We start from the raw sequence: 23890 nt of genomic DNA, 5'->3' as shown, positions 1-23890 counted from the left end.
TTTCCATGATTTACCTTGTTTGTGTCTCACCACGATCCAGTGACGTAGTTATTACTATCCCCTCTTTAGAGGTGAGGAACCGAGGGCAAGAGAGGTTAAGTAGCTCTCCTGAGATCATACAACCAGTGGGTGGAAGATCAAAGCTTCAGACCCAGGTCCGTCTGAGCGTAGGTCCACGAGTTTCCCAGGGTGCAGTGCAAGAACACAAGTGCAGAGGTGCACCTGCCGCTGAGAGGGAAGGCCAGGTGCTAGCTCTGATAGGCTGGGGGAGGGGCAGGGCAGGGGCCTTTTCTACAGTGGGAGGCCAGGTGAGTTGTGGCAAATAAAGGGGCAGAAATGGGGGTAGGGGCTTGAGGAGTCAAAGAAGGGACAGCCCAGCTCCCCTGGGAAGTAGGAGAAGGAGCAGATTAGGAATGACAATCGTAGCCAGACTAGAGTTGAAAAACACACATTTTACAAGGAGCCAGTGAGAGCAATCACACAAGGCAGACTTAGTGACTCCAGATCTGAGTCTGGGGACACGGGCTGACCCCACGTCTGAGAGGTGTTCCAAGGCAGGGATTGCAGGGAGCTTACCATCTATCGTGAGAGGGGAAACAGCTGGGACGCCACCTCACACCGCGTGGGGCTGCCCTGAAGGACTTCCCTCCCAGCCCCGGCAGAACATGGCCCCGATTCCTGAACACAATGGGGCCCGTGGACCGAGGTGGCCGGGGTGAGCACTGGGAGTCACTGAGGAAGCTGTGAGCTGGTGAAGAAGGACCTTTCCCCACCTGCAGAATGGGGGGCTCTGGAGCTGCCTGTGGGTTGAAATCAAGGCATGTCATTAAACGGTACCGCCTCTTCCCAGCTGATCAAAACAAAGACCTGAGTCAATTTTTATTCCTCTTACCTCACCAGCCCCCTGGCCCCAACATCCAACCAGTCTGTCCTGTCTGCTCTACCTCCATGTTGAAACCCTGACCATCTAAAACCCCTTAACCACAAAGTTGCCAGAGTCATCCTTTAGCAATGTGAATGAGATCATATCCTCCTCCAACCTAAAACTCTTCAACCGCTTTTTTTTTTTTTTTTTTTTAATTTATTTTTGGCTGCACTGGGTCTTCATTGCTGTGCAGGGGCTTTTTCTAATTGCGGTGAGCGGGGGCTACTCTTCATGCTGTGCGCAGGCTTCTCATTGTGGTGGCTTCTCTTGTTGCAGGCTCTAGGCACACAGGCTTCAGTAGTCGTGGCTCGTGGGGTCTAGAGCGCAGGCTCAGTAGTTGTGGCTCACGGGCTTAGTTGCTCCGCGGCATGTGGGATCTTCCCGGACGAGGGCTCGAACCCGTGTCCCCTGAATTGGCAGGTGGATTCTTTTTTTTTTTTTAACATCTTTATTGGAGTATAATTGCTTTACAATGGTGTTAGTTTCTACTTTATAACAAAGTGAATCAGCTCTACATATACATATATACCCATACCTCTTCCCTCTTGCGTCTCCCTCCCTCCCACCCTCCCTATCCCACCCCTCTAGGTGATCACAAAGCACTGAGCTGATCTCCCTGTGCTATGCAGCTGCTTCCCACTTTTACATTTAGTGGTGCATATATGTACATGGCAGTTTTACGTTTAGTAGTGCATATATGTACATGGCAGGAGGATTCTTAACAACTGTGCCACCAGGGAAGCCCAACAGCTTCTTATTATTGCACTTAGAATAAAAGTTCTAGACCCTTTCTCTGGCTCACAAAATTCTACCTGATTCTTCTCTCCACCAGGATATCAGGTCACATCATCTTCCTAAGAGGGCTCTTCCCTGACCACCCAAATTAAAAGGGCCTTCCCCTGTTAATACCACTTATCACGCTCTGAAACTTCCTTGTTTATTTATTTGTTTGTTTATTTGTTTATTATCTGTCTCCCCAGTGCCCCACTCCACAAGAACGGAGGCCCTACCTTCCAGTGCAGTGTCTGGCACATGGTAGATATTCAGCAAACTTCTGTGGAATGGTCTGAGCATGGTGGTGGAAGTAGCTGTCCCATGTGGCAGAGCACAGAAGATGGCCAAGACCATCCAGGAACCAGATGCCAAGAAGATAAAGGGAGCCAGACAGAAAACCCAGCCACTGAAAGGAAAAGGACTTAGGTTTCCAAGAATCTTCCCTACGAAGGGTGTTTGCACCCCTGGTTCGTGAGGCCCAACAGCTTCCCTGTCCTGGAGGTTTCACAAGACACCCCTACACTCTAACAACATTTTTCCTATTTCTCTTAAACTGGCTTGAGTTTTTTTTCTTTTGCTTACAATTCTAAAAGTCCTAATGTACCACCCCTCCCCATGTCTCCTTGGTGAAGGCAGCACCGAGAGAAGCCCAGCTGTTAGTGGGAAGGGCACAGCACAGGGGATAAGAATCAGAGGCTTCTCTCTTACCTCTGTGACCCTAAGGAAGTGTCTTTCCTTTTCTGAGTCACAGAGAGTCACCTGAGACCTAGTGCAAGAGTGCTCTCAGGTGTATCTGACAAGGACTCTGAGCCCATAAAGTAAAGAAAGGAGCCATCTTCCAGGCAGAATGCGTATTCTGTATATTTTTGTTTCCCAGTCAGGTCCCAGCAGGAAAAGAAGTCCACTTAGGTGGGACTTGGAGACCTGAAAGGCTATTTATGGTCAGGGATAAGAGAATAACAACTGGTTTGAGGCACCCAGGTACTGACAACTGTGGGAAGATGCCACCACCTCTAAGTCTAGGGGCGAGGGGGGAAATGGCTTACAGGAGCTCTGGTGCAACCATGGAAGAGGTCGTCTCAGAACCATGGCACCAAAGTGAGAAAGAAATTCTCTAACCTCTCCTGCTCCTCCCTTTGACCTCCAGCCAGTACCTCCATTGACAAAACCCAACCAGATAACCCAGGGGCTGTGATCTGAGGACCAGCTCCTCTGGACACAGAGCAGAGCAGAGAAGGATGGAGAAGCTATGGGGGAGGGTGTACAGTACAAATGGATAGTTACTGGAACCCAGAGAAAAGCCAAGACCTACAAACTCTTTCAATCCCCACAGCCTCCCACGCATTTAAATCTCTGTAAAAGCGCTACAACTCTCAAGAAGGTCAGTGAATTGTTATAATGGTCTTGATGGGCTCAGATTTACAGCCCTTGCCTAAGGGCCTGCCAAAGACAAAGGCAAGAGCTTTAGCTTTGCCCCTGAGCACATGCAACAGCTGCCATGAGAGCTTCCAGAAAAGTTTCACCAGGAGATAAAAATTCTGACAATTTGAATAACTGAAAAGCCTTAATGCCAACTCCCAGATACATTATTGAGGATGGATGGGTAATTGCTCAGAAAGGATTCTTCTAATAGAAACCATGCCTAGCCAGGACTGTAGGAAAGAAAAAATGGATCTATTTTAAATTCCTTGCAATTAATACCCACCTATGGTTTAAAAGATCTGGTCTCAGACATACCCATTCCTGGAGGGAAATCCTCCAAAACCCATACATGCCTAAGCCATATTAGGAAAGCTGGGAGAGTGGGGAGGACAGGTTTTAATCCAGAAGACTAAGACCCTTCTAAGAGTGAGAGCATTCCCAAAGAAAGAATGTGCTACTTCAGAAGATAGTGACCTCACCAATGCTGAAGGAAGTTTAGTCCAGTAAAAAATGAATAAAGGCCAGTCCTGTGCACATCGCTCAGAATATAAATGATCAAGGCAATCTCTGACCTTGGGATGCTCACAGTCTAATAATGCATAAAGAGATATAAATAGACCATCTCATGCTAGGAGATAATTAATAAGAGAGGCGTGTTAAAATGTCCCACCAGAATTGTGGATTTAGGCTTTATACTACTTTGGGGCTGTTATTAGGTGCATATACATTTAGAATTATTACATACTGTTGGAAATTTTTAAATTTTGCAATTATAAGGTGGCCTTCATTATCTCAATGATGCTTTTTGCCTTAAAGTCAGTTTTATTCAAAATTAATACAGCTACACTACCATTATTTTGGCTACTGTTTGCATGGAAAATTGTTCATTCTTTTACTTTGGCCCTTTCTGTATTCTTATGTTTTAGATACCTCTTGTAAAGAGCCTATAGTTAGACTGGTCTTTTAATTCAGTCCATGTAAATAGAGGTAAAGGAGTTATGTGTTATGCAGATGGTTATCTGTGAGAAGAGCTTTCCAAAGAAAGGAAACAGTCAAAGCAAAGGCTCTAAGGCAAGAGTGTGCCTGGTGTTTTGGAGCAAAAGGAAGGAGACTAGTGAAGTGGAGCGGTGCGAAGAAGGGAGGGGGAGTAGGAGGAGATGAGGGTGGGGATAGTAGAGAAGCGTTGGAGCAATGCCCTAGTAGTGAAACGGGGATGGGGCCCAGTGCATAAATGGAAGAAATGGCTCTAGCTTGGAGCACGGAAAGTTCACCTACGGAGACTAGCGGGAGACGAGGACCTGGGAGCAGATACCAGTAGTGTACAGGTGTTCTGGTGGAGTCTGGGGAGGCTCTCTTCTGATTGATGTCATTTTATCAGTAAAGTAAGAAGCACAGTCAGGGGCTGAGAATAAGGACGGTGGAGGAAGTGTCGAGGTTTCAAGGAGAAGGTGTGAGTAATGATCTAGAAGTAAATGGGAGAGTGAATGGACTAAGGACATACAATTTCCTGGCAGCAATAAAGGCTTAATTAAGGCTCATGGATTTAAATTGAGGCAATCAATCAATATGGTTGTGTGATTTTCTCCAGCTGTTAAAGGTCCTTGATCCAGACGCTAAGTTGCTGAAGCCTCCTGTACCACATTCTGCTGAATGGCCATCTGGTCTCTCCTTGAACACTTGCAGTGACAGGGAGCCCATCACCTCCCAAGAAGCCCCTGCTATCATTAGACAGCTCCCAATGCCAGAAAGTGTCTCCCCATATTGAGCTGGCATTTCTCTTCCCATTTGTTCCTCCTATGTGTGAGCCTCTGGGTCTGTTTCTGTTTTCTGTTGTTTATGTTGCTCTGTGTCCCCCTGTGTCTGGTCATCCAGAAATTTGATAACATAGCCAGTTGGTAAGGCTGGGAGAAACAAGAACTCTTACACATGGCTGGGGGGGATGAAAAATGGTAGATTACCTATACTTAGCAAAATTACATATGCATTTACTCTCTGACTCTACAATCCCACTGCTAGAAAGAATAAAAAATGGTATCGCATTAGATTAAAATTAGATTAACGTGATCCTAGATTGTGCTCATGCACATTTCCCCTAAGGAGATAAATGTGAATAGTTTATGAAATTTAGTTCCAAAGTTGATTGTTACAGCATTTTTACAAGAATAAAAATCTGGAAATAATTTACATGTATATAAGGGATTGATTAAATAAACTCTGGCACATTTATTCAATGGAATGTGAAATGGACATGAAAAATGATACAGTAGAAGAACATGGAGTGGCATGGAAAGATGGACCCTGAAAAAGGCAGGTTTCAGAGAAGTTTGGTGTGATACAATTTTATAAATATGCACATAAGATACAAAAAAAAAAAAAAAAAAAAACACACACCAACCTACTAACGGTGGATTTCTCTGGATGATGAGATATCTAAGAAACATACTATTCCCCCCACCTTTTGTTGTTGTTGTTGTCTTTCCTGTAGTTGCTAAATTTTCCATATTGAGTATTTTAATTTCATAATTAGGAAAAAGTTATTTAATTTTTAATTAAAAAACAAACCCTACTAGACTTTCATCATTGAGTCCAAGACCCAGCCATCCATAAAAACCTCCCTTATTTTGTCTTCACTCATCCCCCACAGGAGCAGTCCTGTGTCAAAATGCAGAGATCTCTGTTCATTCCCTTAATGCCCCTCCCACTCCCGCCACTCTTCCATCTCTGCCCCAGCCTTTGTGCTTTGAGGGAAGTCAAGAAGGCAACAAAATGGGTCTCACTATGGCTGCTCTTTTCGCAAGGTCCCTCAGACAAGAGGAAGCTTCAGCCTCCCTCCTCCCTAAGGACTACCATCTGCCCCTGGAATCCTGAGTACCTTTGGTAGGACGTTGCCTCACACCTGCGAGGGAGGAGTCATTATTCCAAATATAGGGGCCAGAAAGCCAAGGCTATGAGAGCAGGGAGACGTGAATCTGGGAGACCAGCTTGGGACCAGACTGGGAAGAGGGGATCCTGGCAGAGCTAGCTTAAGCGCCTTCTTGGTGCGCCCTCTGGTGGAGAAGGGGCTGCTTTGCACCCAGAGGGAGGGACTGGTGGGAGACTGGGTATTTTAAGATGCTGCCAGCCCCTCTACTTTTATTTTTGACATCCTCACCCCACATCACGTTAAAAAGCACCTGCATCTCCATTAAACACTATTTCTATACAACTACATAAGAGTTGAGTTGGAGTGGACCAATGGACATGTAGATACTTAAATAAACATACAAATAAACAATTTTGTAAGACCCACACTACCTGATTACCATGTTTACTTTAACACCACAGTGTGTCTAAGTATATCAAGACAATGTGGTATTCAAGGGGGAAAGGGGGAGAGGGATAAATTGGGAGATTGGGATTAACACATATGCACAAATATGTATAAAATAGATAACTAATAAGAACCAAAAAAAAAAAAAAAAAAAAAAGAACCTACTGTAGAGCACAGGGAACCCTACTCCATACTCTGTAAAGACCTATCTGGGAATAGAATCTAAGAAAGAGTGGATATATGTATATGTATAACCGATTCACTTTGCTGTACGGCAGAAGCTAACACAATATTGTAAATCAACTATACTCCAATAAAAATTAATTTTAAAAAAAGACAGTGTGGTATTGGAAAAAGAATAACTACATTGATCAATGAGACAGAATTGGAAGTCCAGAAATCACATGCACAAATATTATCAATTGATTTTCAACCAAGGTGCAAAGGCAATTAAATGGTTAAGTAATAGTCTTTTCAACAACTGGAACAATTGGGCATCTATAGGCAAAGAAATTAGTCTCGACCTACACCTCTCACCTTATACAGAAATTAACTCAAAATGGATCCTAGACCTAAATGTAAAACATAAAACTAAAAATCTTTTAGGAAAAAGTATAGTCCAAAGCCACTGTGACCTTGTGATCTGGGGTTGGGCAAAGAGTTCTTAGACAAGACACGACACCAAAGCACAACCCATTTAAAAAATGATAAATTAGACTTCAGCAAAATTTAAAACTTTTGCTAAGAAAATGAAAATGCAATCCACAGATTGGGGAAAACATTATCAGATATTACATCTCTGATAATAATTTTGCATCCACAATATGTAAAAAACTCTCAAAATTCAACAATAATAAAACAAGCAATCCACTACAAAATGAGCAAAAGGTTTGGACAAACACTTCAACAAAAGGGAAAAACGATAGAAAATAAGCACAGGAAAAGATGCTCAATGTCACTAGTCATTAGGGAAATTTAAATTAAAACCACAATTATATACTATTATATACACATTAGTGGAGTTACTAGAACACTCATACGTGCCTGGTGGAAATGCAAAATGGTACAGCCACTTCAGGAAATATTTTGGCAGTTTCTTATAAAGTTAAATATATATTAACCATAATGAATATGGTAGATATTAATCCAGCTATATTAATAATCACTTTGATGTCAAGTCTAAAAGTACCAGTTAAAAAACATGGATTGTCAGAGTGGAACAAGAACAAAACCCAACTATATGTTGTCTATAAGCAACCCACTTTAAATATAAAGATGCATACAAATTAAAAGAAACAAATGGTTCTAATGTATAGCATGGCAACTATAATTAATAGTACTGTATTGCATATTTGAAAGTTGTTAAGAGAGTAGATCTTTAAATCCCTCATTACAAGAAAAAAATTCTGTGACTATGTATGGTGACAGATGTTAACTAGAAGTAAGTAATCATTTTCTATTATATACAAATATCAAATCATTATGTTGTATACCTGAAACTAATAATTTTGTATATCAGTTATACCACAATTTAAAAAGTAAATGCTAACACTAATCAAAAGAAAGCAGGGCTAGATATATTAATTTCAGACAGAGCAGACTTCAAAGATAGGAAAATTATCAGAGATAAAGAAGAGCTAAATAAATGGAGAGATGTTCCATATTCGTGACTCAATATTATTAATATGCCAGTTCTTCTCAAATTTATCTATAGATTCAGTGTAATCCCAATCAAAATCCTAGCAAGATATTTTATGGATGTTGACAAACTGATTCTAAAGTTCATATGGAGAGGCAAAAGACTCAAAACAGCCAACAATCTTGAAGGAGAAGAACAAAATTGGAGGACTGACACTACTCAATTTCAAGACTTACTATAAATCTATAGTAATCAAGATAGTGAGGTATTGTTGAAAGAATAGACGAATAGATCAATGGAACAGAATAGAGAGCCCAGAAATAGAACCCCACAAAAACAGTCAACTGATCTTTGACAAAAAGGCAATACAATGGAGTAAAGATAGTTTCTTCAACAAATGGTGCTGGAACAACTGGACATCAACATGCTAAAAAATTATTCTAGACACAGACCTTTCACAAAAATTAGCTCAAAATGGATCATAGGCCAAAATGTAACATGCAAAACTATAAAACTCCTAGAAGATTATATAGGAGAAAACCTACATGACCTTGGGTAAGGTGATGTTGTTTTAGATACAACACCAAAGACATGATCCATGAAAGAAGTAATTGATTAAGTTGGACTTCATTAAATTGAAACCTTTGCTCTGCAAAAAACAGTGTCAAGAGAATTAGAAGACAAGCCACAGGCTGGGAGATGATATTTGGAAAAGGCACATCTGATAAAGGCCTATTCTCCAAAATATACAAAGAACTCTTAAAACTTTGAAAATGGGCCAAAGACCCTAACAGAAACCTCACCAAAGAAGATATACAGATGACAAATAAGCATATGAAAAGATGATCCAAGTCATATGTCATCAGGAAAATGTAAATTAAAACAGCAGTGAGACACCACTACACACCTATTAGAATGGACAAAATCCAGAACACTGACAACATCAAGTACTGGCGAGAATGTGAAGTAACGGAACACTCATCATTGCTGGTGGGAATGCAAATGCTACCAGCCACTTTGGAAGCCTGTCTAGTAGTTTCTTACAAAACTAAACATACACTTTGCATATGATCCAGCAGTCGCGGTCCTTGGTATTTACCCAAACTAGTTGAAAACATATGTCCACATAAAAACCTGCATACAGATATTTATAGACGCTTGATTTATAATTGCCAAAACTTGGAAGCAAACAACATGTCCTTCAGTAGATGAATGGATAAACTGTGGTACATTCAGACAATGGAATACCATTCAGTGCTAAAAAGAAATGAGCTACCAAGCCATGAAAAGACATGGAGGAAATGTAAGTGCATGTTACGAAGGGAAAGAAGCCAATCTCAAAAGGCCGCGTATTGTATGATTCCAACTATGTGACACTCTGGAAAAGGCGAAACCAGTGTTTGCCAGGGGAGTCATGGGGAGTATTGAACAGGCAGAGCACAAAAGATTTTTAGAGCAGTGAAATACTCCACATGCTATTATAATGATGGATATATATCATTATACTTTTGCCCAAATCCATAGAATGTACAATACCAAGAGTGAACTCTAAGGTATACTATGGACTTTGGGTGATTGTCATGTGTCAGTGTAGGTTCATCCTTGGTTAAAAAAAAAATATATATATATATATATATATATATGTACATATATATATTGTTCTGGTGAATGATGTTGATAATGGGGGAAGCTGTGCATGTGTGAGGGCAGAGGGTATAGGAAAATCTCTGTCCCTTCCTCTCAACTTTTTGCAAACCTAAAACTGCTCTTAAAAAAAGTTTTTATTTAAAAATATAACATAATATATAGTTTAGAACTATGTAAAATATGCATATAAAAGGAAGACAATAAAAACAAATCACAGTGGTTGAATTAAGCTTACTGAAATCTTTTTTCATATATTGATTTTTCAAAGTTTCTGAAATTAGTTTTTCTTACTTTACTTAAGCAATACAATTATGTTTATCATACTGAATGCAGTAACAAGCAAAATACACAATACCATGTGTAAACTATTTGGTAGTAATTATCAAGAATGTAAATGTATATGGACAAAGATTAGAAGGTAATTGTAAAAGTAAAAGACTTCTTAAGGAAAAAAATATAGACACTTGCCAAATGACTCACCAATCCCACTCCAAGGTATTTACCCAAAATAAATGGAATGTATTGTATTAGTTTCCCAGGGATGCCATAACAAATTACCGCAAACTCAGTGGCTTCAAACAACAGAAATTTATTCTCTCATTCCAAAATCTAGGTGACAGAGAGCTGCACTCCCTCCAGAGACCCTGCAGGAGAATCCACTCCATGCCTCTTCTAGCTTCTGAGAGCTGCTGGCTGATTTGGCTTCCTCGGTTTATGACTCTCCCTACCTCTGTATTCACATCATCTTCTCTTCTGTGTATCTTCTTCTTTGTGTATCTCTTATAAGAACACATCATTGGATTTAAGACTGACTTGGATAATCCAGGATGAGCTCATTTTAAGATCCTAATTTAATTACATCAGCAAAGATCCTTTTTCCAGATAAGGTAACATTCACAGTTTCCAGGGTTGAAGACTTGGGCATATCTTCTTGGGGGCCCCAGTTTGGCCCACTACACTTATCTTCACACAAAAATCTATACACAAAATTTATAGCAGCTCTATTCATAAATGCCAAAAACTGGAAACAACCCAGGCGTCCTTCAATGGATAAATGGATTAACAAACTGTAGTACATCCCTGCAATGTAATACTGCCCAACAATAAAAAGAAACAAACTATATACATGCAACAATATGGATAAATCTCAAATGCATTAGGTTAAGTAAAAGAAAATTCAGACAAAGTTACATATTGATTCCATGTATATGACATTCTGGAAAAGGCAGAAGAATTTGATTAGATGTTTTCCAAAGAAGACATACAAATGGCCAACAGGTACATGAAAAGGTGTTCAACGTCACTAATCATCAGGGAAATATAAATCAAAACCACGATGACATATCACCTCACACCTGTTAGAATGGCTATTATGAAAAAGACAAGAAATAACAAACGTCGGCAAGGATGTGGAAAAAAGGCAACACTTGTGCACTGTTGGTGGGAATGTAAATTGGTGCAGCCACTATGGAAAATAGTGTGGAGTTTCCTCAAAAAATTAAAAATAAAACTACTATATGATCTAGCAATTCCATTCCTGGGTATTTATCTGAAGGAAACGAAATCGTTGTCTTGGAAAGATATCTGCACCCTCATGTTCATAGCAGCACATGGAAACTAAGTGTGCATTGATGGATGACTAGATAAAGAAAATGTGATATATGGGTAGATATAGATATGGATACATAGACATTGGTGTATATAGAGAGTTTTATATATAATGGAATGTTATTCACTGTTAAAAAATGGAAATCCTGCCATTTCTTACAACATGGATGGACCTTGAGGGCATTATGCTAAGTGAAATAAGTCAGACAGAGAAAGACAAATTTACTGTATGATATCACTTACGTATGAAAAAAAAAACGAACTCATAGAAACAGAGAACAGATTTGTGGTTGCCAGAGGTGAGGGTAGGCAGCTGCAAATGGGTAAAGGCAGTCAAGAAGTACAAACTTCCAGTTATAAGATAAAGAAGTCCTGGGGAGGTAATGCACAGCATGGTGACTATAGTTAACACTACTCTATTATCTATCTGAAAGTTGCTAAGAGAGTAAATCTTAAAGTTCTCATCACAAGAAAAAACATTGTAACTGTGTGTAGTGATGGATGAACTTACTGTGGTGATCATTTCACAATATATGCATATATCAAATCATTACATTGGACACCTAAAACTAATACAATGTCATATGTTAATTATATATCAATTTTAAAAGGTAAATATTTTTAAAAACTATACAGTTGTTATCAGGGTTTAAAGACTGAGGGGGCAACTGACTGCAAAGGAGAAATGGGGGACTTCTGAGGAGTGATGAAACTGTCTTGTGCCTTTATTGTGATGGTGATTACATGACTCAAATGTACTGTCAAAACCCATTGAACTGTATGCCAGAAAAATGGCTTTTCTCTATAAAAATGTAAAAATATATGCTTATAAAGAGATAATGAGGCTGGAACTCTGCAAACCACATTTTTCTTTGTCAGGTGGATCCCTGCCAATTGGAGGTTCTCAAAGGAGACAAGAAGGCATGAAGAAGAAACTTGCTCCTTCTTATTTTGATTTCTGTCTCTGTCAGCATCACCCCCAGTTTCTTTATTCTGCCAGGGAAGTTGGTTCCTGTTTGCAATTTTGTGTGCTTTTCTACACTCATAGAACAGTCTTGTTGCACCCCTTCAATGCGTGCTGCTGTTGCTTCGATGGATGCTGGTGCTTCAATACCAGCATCAGATGACCTCCCTTCTCAATGGTCTGAGAATTCTTCTTTAAGTTCCTAGATTCTAATTCCCCCACCACTTCCCCTCATTTTCCCAGCCCTGTGGATGGTAGCTGCTTCCTTTGGTTTTAATCTCTGTACTATTTCTTGTTTTCTTTTGCCTTTTCAGTACTCTATTGCCTACTTAGTCAACGTCTTAGAGCATACTTTCTGTTAAAATCACTGATGTGGGGCTTCCCTGGTGGCGCAGTGGTTGAGAGTCTGCCTGCCAATGCAGGGGACACGGGTTCGAACCCGGGTCTGGGAAGATCCCACATGCCGCGGAGCAACTGGGCCCGTGAGCCACAATTACTGAGCCTGCGAGTCTGGGGCCTGTGCTCCGCAGCAGGAGAGGCCGCGATAGTGAGAGGCCCGCGCACTGCAATGAAGAGTGGCCCCCGCTTGCCACAGCTAGAGAAAGCCCTCGCACAGAAACGAAGACCCAACACAGCCATAAAAATAAATTAATTAAAAAAAAAAAATCACTGATGTGGTTTCTGTTCTATGGACTAGAAATTGACTGATAGAAAGCCTGGGTCTTTCCTGTGCCCTACAAAGTCCTACATGATCTGTCTTCCTCATTACATCTCTGACCTCATCTTCCACTTTTCTTTCCCCTTTCCCATTCTCACTCACAAGAAATACAATTGATAAAGGAGCATGTTAAACCTCACCAGAAGGGTGTAGTCATCAAAATTCAGAATATGGGAAACACCATTAGACAAATAACTTAGTCTCTCCAACAAATAAATTGCAGGAGGGAAAAAAAAGGTAGAGGTGAAACCTCTAGATGGGAAGTGCCACATCAACAGCAGCAAAGTGAAGACCTAATTTAAGCCCTGCTTTATATTTATATATTTATATACATAATATATATAATTTATATAAGATTAATATATATGATATCATATATCTAATATATAAGGTAATTGAGGGATTTGAACTATTTAATTGTTAAATGGAATTTTGGTTATATTTAAAAGTCCTTCCCATTTGGGGATACAAGGGGAAATATTTATGGATATATTGGGTGGTAGGGGAGGTCTGGGGGAAGTAGATGGCTCATAGATGTAATAACATTGGCCGCAAATTGATCCTTGTTGAAGCCAAATGTCTTAGTCCATTCAGGCTACTGTAACAAAATACCACAAACTGGGTGGCTTATAAACAACAAATATTTAGTTCTTACAGTTCTGGAGGCTGGGAAGTCCAAGACCAGGGTACCTGCAGATTCAATATCTGGTGGGGTACCACTTCCTCATTCACAGCAAATTTCTCATTGTAAATTTATATGTAGAAGGAGAAAGGGAGTTCCCTCAGGCCACCTTTATAAGGGCACTAATCCCATTCATGAGGGGACTAACCTTGTGACCTAATCACCTCCCCAAGGCCCCACCTCCTAACTTTGGGAGTTAGGTTTCAACATATAAATTTGGGGAGGGACACAAACATGCAGCCTATAGCACCAAGTAATGGGTAGAAGGGATTCATTTTATTATATAAAGACTAGGTTGTTTGTATGTTTTAAATTTTCCATTTGTCTTCAAAAATCTGAGGGTCTACCGTGTGAGGCAGCTACGTCAAAGAATGGCTCACAGGTCTCTGGAAAACATCAGGAGCCATTGTTGAAAAGCATACACTGCAGTGGTTTCAACTGTAAGCTCTGGAAATCAGCACCTGTGTTTGCCACTGTCTATTTGTATGACCTTGGACTTCAGTTCTCCATGCCTCTGTTTCCCCACATGTAAAGTGGAAATGATAATGGGGTCTAGCCCTGTGGAGTTGTCCTGAAGAGTAACTGAATTAATAGGCATAAAGCACTACCTTAGAACATCATCTGGCCCATAGTCATCCCTCAAAATATGTCTATTATTATTATTATTGTTATCAAATAGGAAGACAATTTGAAATGAACCAATAGGGTCTTGAAACAAGTGTATCCAAAATATGTTTTTAATCTTAATGAAGTTCACAAATGGCACAATATTGACATTTCCTTAAACAAATTATACAATCATGTTCTTAGACAATAAAGCATAGCATCACCATTACCATGTGTCCCCAGAGGCCATAGAGGCAGTGATTTAATGTCCCCCTAAGATTTGGCAGAGCTGCCATGGTCAACAGGACAGCTTTCAAAGAACCAATTTGCTACCAGATAAGCTAATGAGAGATGCCATCACATTTACTGCACATAGAATCAAATATAAAAAAGATGCACAAGAAATATGGAATTAGCTTATTTTGCATTCAGTTTCATTCCTTTCAAGTGACAAAGGTGCTTTTTCTCGATATCTATTAGGATGCAAACATGTATATCTTCCTTGGGGCCTCCTCACCAAGTTGTTGTCAACGGAAGTTAATAGAAGTGGTGAGTTCAGCTTCATGGTAACCTGAGATGAAAAAGAAATGAAATAAAAGAAGAGGAGGAAAGAGGAAAAGAAGAAGAAAGAGAACTAGGAGAATCAGAAGGACAAGAAGAAAATAATCACAATTATTACTGAAAGAACACAAATTTATAGAAGTGCTTCTTCAACTGAACACTATTTATAAATTATGGATATGAGATGTAAGCAAGCTTTGAAGGCAAATGATGAGCAAACCATTCAATGGTCACTATTAATATTAGCAGTAGTATTATGATTATAGTCCTCTGGTCTGAATCTGTGAATACTGATCAAGAGTAGAGGGCTTTCTGAAACTGGGTTCATTAATGACAAGTGGCCCAGGTTAAGATTTGCAAGGCCCTACATTTCTAAATACAGCAAGTTTTTTTTTTTCTCTCTTCTCAGAAAGATGACACTGCATCTCTGCAGCCTGTCCTAGTGCTCTGATTTCAAGCTGAGTTGTAGGAGGAACTCACTAACTCAAGAAGAATAATGTAATTGGAGAGAAGGAATCTGCAGCCAGGTCCAGTGGGTTTCAAAATGTGGGTCCTAACCTCCAAATCCCTTCCCCTCCCATCTGACAGTACAAGGCAATCACCTTCTTCCCGGAGTCATTTCACTGCTCAGGCCTGAAGGTCCCTGCGGCGCCGGCGCCGGCCAAAGGCTTCAGACCCCACATTGGTGGGCACGAAGTTGCTCTTCACCACACCCCCAGATCTGCTCAGCAAGCCTGCCAGCCGATGGGTCACACAGGTGGCAGTGTTGCAGGACCTCTTCTGGGCAGTGATGCTGATTTGCAGGATGGAGAAAAAGAGAAGGCCTGTCAGTGAGAGGCTGGGGCAGGAGTCTACCCCATAAGGCCTTCATAAAGAGAATTGTAGCTCTTTGACACACCACTTAAGAATAAGTGTTTCTCCTAAATGCAATTATCAAAGCTGTTAGGGGAAATGGCCTGCAGGCCTTTGCTAGAAGCCCTGCCCAAAGATTTTCACAAAAAAATCCAGTTCTAAGCCATGTGGCAAGTGCTAAAACCCTATACTTATCACCCCTTAGATACACCCACCCCAACATGTAAGGAGCATATAGAAGTCATACCCTAGCCACGAGCACCAACAAAACCACTTTCCACAGAAAAATGAAAATTCCCTGAAGTCTTACCTGGAAGAGGCTCAGAGCACAGGGTCTGCAGCATCCTCCCCCAGAAGTGCTTACCTGCTCCTCAGCACACCTGTTCTCATTGCTGGAGCTGGTTCACAGGGACCCTCACCAAGCCCTGCATCCTACTACCATAAGGCTAGGGCTACTTTCAAGCATAGGCCCTGGGCACTCTCAGGCCTGGGACAGGGACCAGAATAATGACCACCAAAGTGCAAATCCTTTTAGAAAATAGGTTTATTCATCAATGATGAGGCATGAGGGATGAAGCAGGAATTGGACGGCTCTGCCATGACATTCTCTGGGATCTCAGAAGCTTCCCTCACTCTCTTATCTCTAACCTTGCCTGTGAGTCCTGCTCTCTTTCTTTCCATCCTGAGGTCCCCAGCATTCTCTGTCATAAGCAAAGCTACCAATACCAGCTTGAAGAGCAATCCAGGTAAAATCTGCATGCATTAACTTCATCCATGGGAGCAAGAAAGGAAATCAGGAAGGAGAGGAAGGAGTTCACTTGGCATCTTGGGGCACCCCAAAATGGGAGGAGCGGTCCCTCTCCAAGCTGCTGGCTATGTCACTTTTCTTGCCAGGTGTTTCAGGCCCGAAGCCCATGCCAGAGAATCTATGAAAGTTGTTCAGGTCCTTCCAGTACGCGCTCAGCACACAGGTACTCAGATTACTGCACCGCTTAGCTCTGGAGCCATCCAGGCTGCAGGGAAAAGACATGCCAGACAATACCATGCACCAGGGCTGCCCCTGAGGGCAGTCATGCAGAAGGTTAGACCCAGGAGGGGGCGCCTGGAGCAGAGAGACGAGAGGGGCAGGCAGGGGGGTGGCTCACGCATCCTCCATTAGGAGAACTCAGAGGTTCGCTGAGCCAGGGCAGTGTGGGGAAGGGCTGCAGGGGGAAGGGGTGACCTTTTCTGGCATTCCACATGCTGCTCAGTCCTTCATGCTCTGCAGAGAGGTTCTCAGGGTGAATGCAGGTGCAACACGTGACTCTGCTGGTGTGAGCTCCAAGCTCAGGGTGCACAGGGAGGTGGGGCTGGGGAGCGGTGTCTGGCCCCATGAGAACATGCACATCTCCACAGATTCTACACATCTAAAGTCTCCGGACCTACCTCAGACACTGCTCTACCTGACCCCACCCTCTGCAAGGCCTTTGGCTTCACCTTGCAAATGTGCAATGAAGGTGCCTTGCAGGTGTGAGAGAACAACATACACAGGTTAAATTTCTAAGACATCCTGAGCTATAACAGCCCATCCCCTGCCTTCACACTCACCGGTCCTAACTCATCCAGGGCTGGGTGTTCTCCTCAGTCGGACAAGACCAATTCCCAGAGTAAGTGATTCCACACCTCCCCATTTCATTTCCTAACAGCTTTCAGGAATGGATCTTTTTAATGTGTCTAACCACAGTCCCTCCAGCTGCATGTGGACCTCTGTCTTCCATGTAGGCTGAGAATGGCTGAGTCCCAGGTCCTGGCGAACAGGGACAATCTGCTGAACTCTTGGCTAGATGTGGTCTTTCCTACCTCTCTGGGGTATGTCCTCCTGAATATGCCAGGGCTGGGTGGGGAGCCTTACCTGGAGCCCTCTGTCTCCTGCTCCTGCTCCTGCTCCAGCTCACGGGTCTTGCTCTGCACATAGGCCTTCACCAGTGCAGCCAGCAGGAGGCGCCCTTCCTTCTCGCTGAGTGCCCCGGGATCGGGGAGGGTCTCCAAAGCAGACCTGGAGAGAGGAAGCAAACCCAACACAGACTCTAAGCCCCTGCCTGCCTCCTTCCCAGGATAAGCAGCCAGGCTTCCTGGTCTCCGCGGCTTTCCCTGAGGATGTGGCTCTCCTGACTGCCAGCCCACAGGGCTCAAGGCCAGTGTACACCTGAGGGTGTTGATTCACTGGGAGTCTCCCACTGCTGTGACCTCAGAGGCACAGAACTGCCTGATCCCAGGGGCAGTGGAAGGGGAACGCTCTCGTGGCTTCAGGCTGTCTCACCTGAGTGGTGTCGCCTGGAGACTGCCTGCCTGGCACAGGACCAAGATGCTGAAAGCCAGGAAGGGGGAGGACTTCCCGAAGCCCATGATGCTTCTCTGTAAAGGGAGAATGACGTTACCGCTGCACCAAGACCAAGCACCGCCTGGAGCCCACAGACCCAAGTTCCAGTCCGGCCTCTGCCACGACTGCCTTGAGAATTCGGGCAGGTTACCCCGCCTCCCCACGGCTCGGTTGGGTTCATTTGCCAGATGGGCTGCTTTGAATCTCAAAATATACATTACACTGAATCGCATGGTACAACAGAAACAGGTGTCCTGGGGTGAGGGCGGGGGGTTCCGGTTTTGTCCCGTGGAAAGCCAGGAAGAAGCCACACACATGCACATAAATCCACACCTTCTGCCCTATGCAGAAACCAAGCAAGAACCCACCCTTGCTGTAGACTGTGCCTGTCTTCATAGGGACTGAGAAGTCTAGGACCACCTTCACCTCCTCTGGACTTCGCCACCAACAGTTGGGAGAGGAAGGCAGTAAGGGCAAACTGGAAAGGAGCGCTAATCTCTCAGTCTGTGGGTTTGGGTTGGGGATAATTTAACATGCCGGTTACTGGCGTCTCTCGGCTCTGCCCGAACAGCCAGCCTCTGCTGAAGTGCAGTTTAGCAGCAGGTGCTGGGCGCCAGCTCAATGTTCTGGCCGGCTGACTGCACTGCCCCAAGTCCGTGCCAGTGCCCCAGGGACGCTCGCAGGCTGGAGGCGCCTCAGAGGAAGTTTCAGGGCTCAACCGTCCCGAGAACCAAACGTGATCGCTCCTCGGGACACAGACTGCTCAGGGCGCTCCCAGACCAAACTCGGGAAGAATCCTGCACGCAAAGGACCGGCACAAATGCAGGGGCCGCAGACCCAGGAAGGCTCGGAAGCTAGGGCTGGGCTCACGGAGCTTCCAGCGCCCAGGCGAAGCCCTGGGGATGCTTGCGGTTCCACTGGAGCTGGTTAGAAGAAAATGAGCTGACAGCCCCAATCTCCTGCCTTCTTCCAAGGGGACAGACGGCTAGCAGCACCTGGCTATAGGTGGGCCGGGATGGCCGTGAGAAGCAAAGAGAGGCAGGCAGGCAGAGGGGGCAAATTAGATGAACTATGCAGAGGCTGGTAATTAAGAGTGAGCAGAGTGGGAAGTTCTCACCTGGCGACTCGAGTTTCAGGAGAGCGCGAGCTGCGGGTCCACCGGGATAGACAAAACGCCTGCTGTGGGCGTCTTCCCCGCGGAGCTCTCTGCTCTTATGCCAGCGATAGGGGGCGGGGAGGTCCCCACGAGCCCGCGCGGCCAATCCAAAGTGGCCAGGAGCGACCCAGCTCCGATTGCGTCATTGCTCGCGCTCCGCACACCAGTCCACTAGGGAGGGGAACCATCCGCTCTGGCTGTCACTCGCAATGAGGTCATTGCTTGGGCAGCGGGAGGGCTCGGAGAGAGCGGAGAGCCTTCGACGTCCAGAAAGTGGGAGTAAATTGTGTAGAGTTTGGTGTCACCGATAGTGAGGGGCCAGAGTTTCCCTTTCTTTGTGCCTGAACTCCGGCCTTGCACTCCCTCCAGCCACGCCAGTAGGGACTCCGGCCTGGTCCCTTAGATTCTGAAGGGATCTCAGATGAAATAGGCCACGGTGGAAGAAGGGGATGGTGGGGGGGAAAGGGTCCTTGAAAAACTGATCTCTCTGGACCACCTGGGGTGATCTGGGATATCCTCCGCTCCCTCCTCTCCTTCAGCCGCGCCCTGGCGCCCAGGGCCCCGCAAAGTTGGTTTTCTGCCAGTCTGGCAACCTAGCCTCTTTCTTCTCGCTTCTCTGGGACGGGTAGGAGTGAAAGAGAGTGGCACTGTCTGCGCAGAGGGCTAGGCATTCCTCTCGTGCTCCCGAATTCTCGACTGCGGGTTCTGCCTCCCCCACTCTAACTGGGGATCCTGCGCTGCGGCGTTGGAGTTGGTTTACACAGCTGTCTGGCGCCTCTGCTTTCCGTCTTCCAAGCTGCTGGGCCAGGACGCCTGTGTCCGGGTTTCTACCTGTCTCGCCCTACACCCCAGCCCCACTTCCCTGAAGCCCTTGATTGCAGAGCTGTCCGGGGTCAGCGCCTACCAACGGGGCAACCTTTGGACTTTCACACACGCGCCACTCGCAGCCACAGGCCGGCGGGTGCGCGCGCTCACGCCTCCCGCAGGGTGCACGTCCAGCGGTCACCTACCTGGACCCCGGCCACACGCCCTCCTTTCGCACTCACACACAGACACTCCGCAGATCGCCGGCACTCGCTGCAGCAGACGCGCCCTCACCAGCTGTTCGCAAAGGAGGGAGCTCGCATCAACCCATACCGACCTCGCCCAGATCCGAAAGCGGCCCCCCGAGTTTCTGCTTTCGGAAACAGGCAAGTTTTATATGCACAGGGGTACACACTGTCCCCCAAGCACGGACATAGACACAAGCACAGGCACGCGAACAGGACTCTGCCTTTCCCTTTTTCCTTACGGAAAGCCGGGTCTGGAGTCCGCGCGGCGGGCGCCCGCGACACCAGGGCGCTGGGAGAAGATCCCAGCTCTGGCCGAAGGGGCGTAGAGTGTCTGGGGGGCAGAGGCAGTGCGGAATAAGTGAAGGAGCGCAACCACCTTCAGGCCCTCAGGCTAGCCCTGCTGAACGTGGTAGCTGCGACCCCAAGGGCTCCCGCCGGGCCCTCCTGAGCTCGCGAAGCCTCTCCGGAAGCCTCGCCCAGGGGTGCGGGGGCAGGGAGCGAAGCCAGAGGCTGGCGGAATGTCCGCAGCTGGTGACGACCGTTTCTGCAGGTCAGAAGGAGCTCAGCGGACGTCTGTCTAGGCCCTCCGGGTCTTATTTTCTGTGGCAGAACCCCTCTTGCGGGCCGAAGACGGGTCGCCCTCCAGCACCTGGGCAACCGAAACTCCAGGTAACAGCCCCAAAGAATCCGGGCCGCCAGACCGGGCGACTCTTGCCGGGCCTGCTACCCCGGCGGGCAGAAGGCACAGAGGCTGCTTGACCCGGAGTCTCCTCTACCCCCGGGAACGCTGCGCCGCGCCGAGAAGGTGGCTGCGGGCTCTGACGGCAGAAAGCAGGGCAGCAGGACTCCCAGGACCCCTGTAATCCCACACCAGGAAGCGCTGCTCTCGAAGCGGTTCCGCCGTAGTAGCGCGACTGTCTCTCTGCGCCCCAATGGTAGGGCTCGCTTCCGGATGCGACCGGTGACACCGAAGCGGCCTTTACTTGGGGGTCCTTCTCCCAGAGCCCTGCAAATGTGAGGGGACACTTCTGCGTCCCTTTCCCGGATTCTGGCCGGGGAAAGGGGCTGCCGGGTGGAAAGGCGCAGCTGGGAGCTGACTAACGCCTCCGCCCTCTTCGCCGCCTCTTCCCGGACCACTGCCACCGTCCCAGAGGTCTGGCAAGGAGTAGAGCCCGCCCCAGCAGCTCCGGGCAGCGCCGCTCCCCAGAGAGGGCCAGCGCAGGGGGCGGGGTAGGAGAGAAGGTCCGGAAGGCCCCAGACCTTGGGCCCCAGGCTCCCTAGCCTCCTCCAAGTTATCTGCGGCGAGCTGAGCGGGGAAGCCCGCAGAGAGCGCAGGAGGAATCGCGTTTGGGGTTTGGCCTCCCAAGAGGCCCCAAAATATGAATTTAGGGGGAACTGAACTCTTGGGGCTAAGGACTGAAAAGCTGACAGCCTCTCCAGAGACTCTGTCTGTGTCACTAGGACTTTTCTGAAGTGTTAGGACCGACAGCCTTGCTGCCACCTCTAGCGGGGCACAATCCCCGGCGGCGCCTTCCACTCCAAAGGCACGCGATGCGTAGCCCACAATCCGAGCAGAGCTCCTGCCTGGGGTAAAGTCGGTGAAAGTTTCTATAAAAGCTGCAGAGACTCGGATCCTTGCGCTCTGACAAGAAAGAGGAGTGCGCACCCGGACCAGGAAGCCCATCTTCACACAAATTGTCCTGGTACGGCGCTTTCCATGTCTTCTTGGATACCCCGATGGGACCGGCTATTTTAGCACTGAGCACCCAGAATTATTTGACCTAATCTTCCTCCACTAGTGTCTTTGCACAGTGTTTGGAGCATAGTAGGTGCACAGCAAATGTTCGGTGACGGGGGAGTGAGCGAGGGGATGATGAATGAACAGTTCCAAGGGTTCATTCCCGTTAAGAGTCAGCAGTAAATTCGCAGCCAAGGTGAACTGCACCCAGTTTAGATCCGTTAGATGGAAAAGCAGATTGTTGATCCAAAGACGCACCTCTTTTTATTTCATAAAAGGAATCAGTGTCATGGTGAAAACTTTCTGGAATCTAACGTGAGAGGAAGGGCTTCTCTTCCGAACTCCAGCTTGAAAAGCAAAATAAGGCATTTTTCCTCAACCCATCCTTTATTATATTTGTGAGATAATGGAAGAAAAAGTCAATAAAATGCCTTGCTTTCTAAATCGAGAAAATTACATTTGGATTTTCCTGGAACTGTTCTGAGCTTCAAGGCATCCCCAGTCAAACTAACTAGCATGAGGATTTACAGCGAATGGTTTCCCAGGAATATCTTTTGCTTTCAAATTGTCTCAAATGTTTCGATGCTTGGTTTAACTATTTTATGTAATTACCTTTAAATTTTGAAAATGATAGTCATTAAATTGTAGAGAGAAACAGATTCCATGTACTGTAGCTTCTGACGTTTATTGTTATGTGCTTTAACTTACTCTCTGCTTTCTTTACAAATTTCTTTGGAGAAATATTCCTTAGGGGAAAGATTTAGTCACTCAACAAATATTTATTGAGGACCTACTATGTGCCAGGTGTTGTTCTAGGCACTAGCAACTCACAGTGAATGAAACAAAACCCCTGCCCTCCTGATGCTTATATTACAGTGGTGTATTTAACAAGAGTCCTTGTATATCACCCTCCACCCAAATAAAACACATACCTATCCTCGCATATAGTAATATCAATATAGTAATATCATCTATTTGTTTGTCAGATAGATATTCAGTGTTTATATTATGAAGACCATGTACAGACTAGCTGAGCCACATATTGTACTTTGATTACATTTCTTTGTATGTTTTATTTTTAGTTAGTAATTCCCTCTCTTTTCATTTGTTTAATTTTCTTTCTGCCCATCACCTGTTTATTCCTTTTCCTAGGTCCTACTTGTCCCTAATTCTTGGTTTACTACCTCACTTTGGTGGAGCAAACTCATCATTATATGATAGATTTTTCCAGAAATAGAATTCGAAGTTGGAAATCATTTGCATTCAGAATTGTGAAAGTATTCTCTATTTGTCTTCTATTTCCAGTGTGACTATTGAGAAATCCATTTCTATTTTTTTATAAGGTCTCTTCCTCTCTCTCTTTCTCTCTCTCCCTCTCCTTCCCTCCCTCTCCCTCTCTTTCTCTCTGTTGCAGTCTTCTAAAATACCATGATGTTTTGCCTTGGTGTGGACTATTTTTATTTATTGTTCTAAGTACTGGGAGAACACTTGCAATAAGAAAATTCGTGTTCTTCAATTCAAGGAAATTTTCTTGCTTTATTTCTTTGATAATTTTCTCTCTCTCTCTCAGTTCAACTTTCTGGGAGGTTTTTTTTTTCAAATTTACATTGTTTTTAAATTCTTTTGATCATATTTTTTAACTTCCAATAGCTTTTAAAAAATTCTGTGTTACTTTTTACATCCTCCTGTTTTTATTTAATGGGTGCAACATTGTCTTCTAGCTCTCTGAAGCTGTTAAGCATAGGTTGTTTGTTTTGTTCTTCTCACTTTAGAGACTACCCTCACATTTCTAGTTCTCCCTAGCTGCTGATTTATATTTAAGAGGGAAGTAGTAACATGCTAATCAGAAGATGAGGATGGCAGAGTTGTCCATTGAT

At 44.9% G+C, this 23890-nt stretch overlaps 2 protein-coding genes across 5 annotated transcripts in view; both read right to left on the bottom strand.

Moving 5' to 3' along the window:
- INSC (INSC spindle orientation adaptor protein) overlaps nt 1–1496 on the bottom strand; it is a 129937-nt gene extending 128441 nt beyond the window's left edge. The window contains exon 1 of one of the 2 annotated variants that reach the window (XM_082476548.1): nt 577–1496. In XM_082476548.1, coding sequence (XP_082332674.1) covers nt 577–579 — 3 coding nt within the window. In that variant the 5' untranslated portion in view covers nt 580–1496. Of the gene's footprint in view, nt 1–14; nt 553–576 lie in introns of those variants that run through there. The other variant, XM_082476551.1, reaches the window with a different exon arrangement.
- An 11461-nt stretch (nt 1497–12957) lies between these two features.
- On the bottom strand, nt 12958–23492 carry LOC309667510 (calcitonin gene-related peptide 2). Of its 3 annotated transcripts, none has more exons than XM_082476061.1 (5): nt 19185–23492; nt 18008–18102; nt 17600–17743; nt 15459–15649; nt 12958–14929 (listed from the first exon to the last, which is right to left on the bottom strand). In XM_082476061.1, exons 2-4 carry the CDS (start codon nt 18091–18093, stop codon nt 15484–15486), a joined length of 396 nt encoding a protein of 131 aa, XP_082332187.1. In that variant the 5' UTR covers nt 18094–18102; nt 19185–23492; the 3' UTR covers nt 12958–14929; nt 15459–15483. The 3 variants fall into 3 exon arrangements, with proteins under 3 accessions (XP_082332187.1, XP_082332188.1, XP_082332186.1); XM_082476062.1 differs by having other exon boundaries at nt 12958–14866; XM_082476060.1 differs by lacking the exons at nt 12958–14929; nt 15459–15649 and adding an exon at nt 16235–16721.
- Nucleotides 23493–23890: the final 398 nt, after the last annotated feature.

Source organism: Balaenoptera physalus, assembly GCF_965194825.1.
Source record: "Balaenoptera physalus genome assembly, chromosome: 10".
Taxonomy (NCBI): Eukaryota; Metazoa; Chordata; class Mammalia; order Artiodactyla; family Balaenopteridae; genus Balaenoptera; species Balaenoptera physalus.
This window is presented reverse-complemented; position numbering and strand designations above follow the sequence as displayed.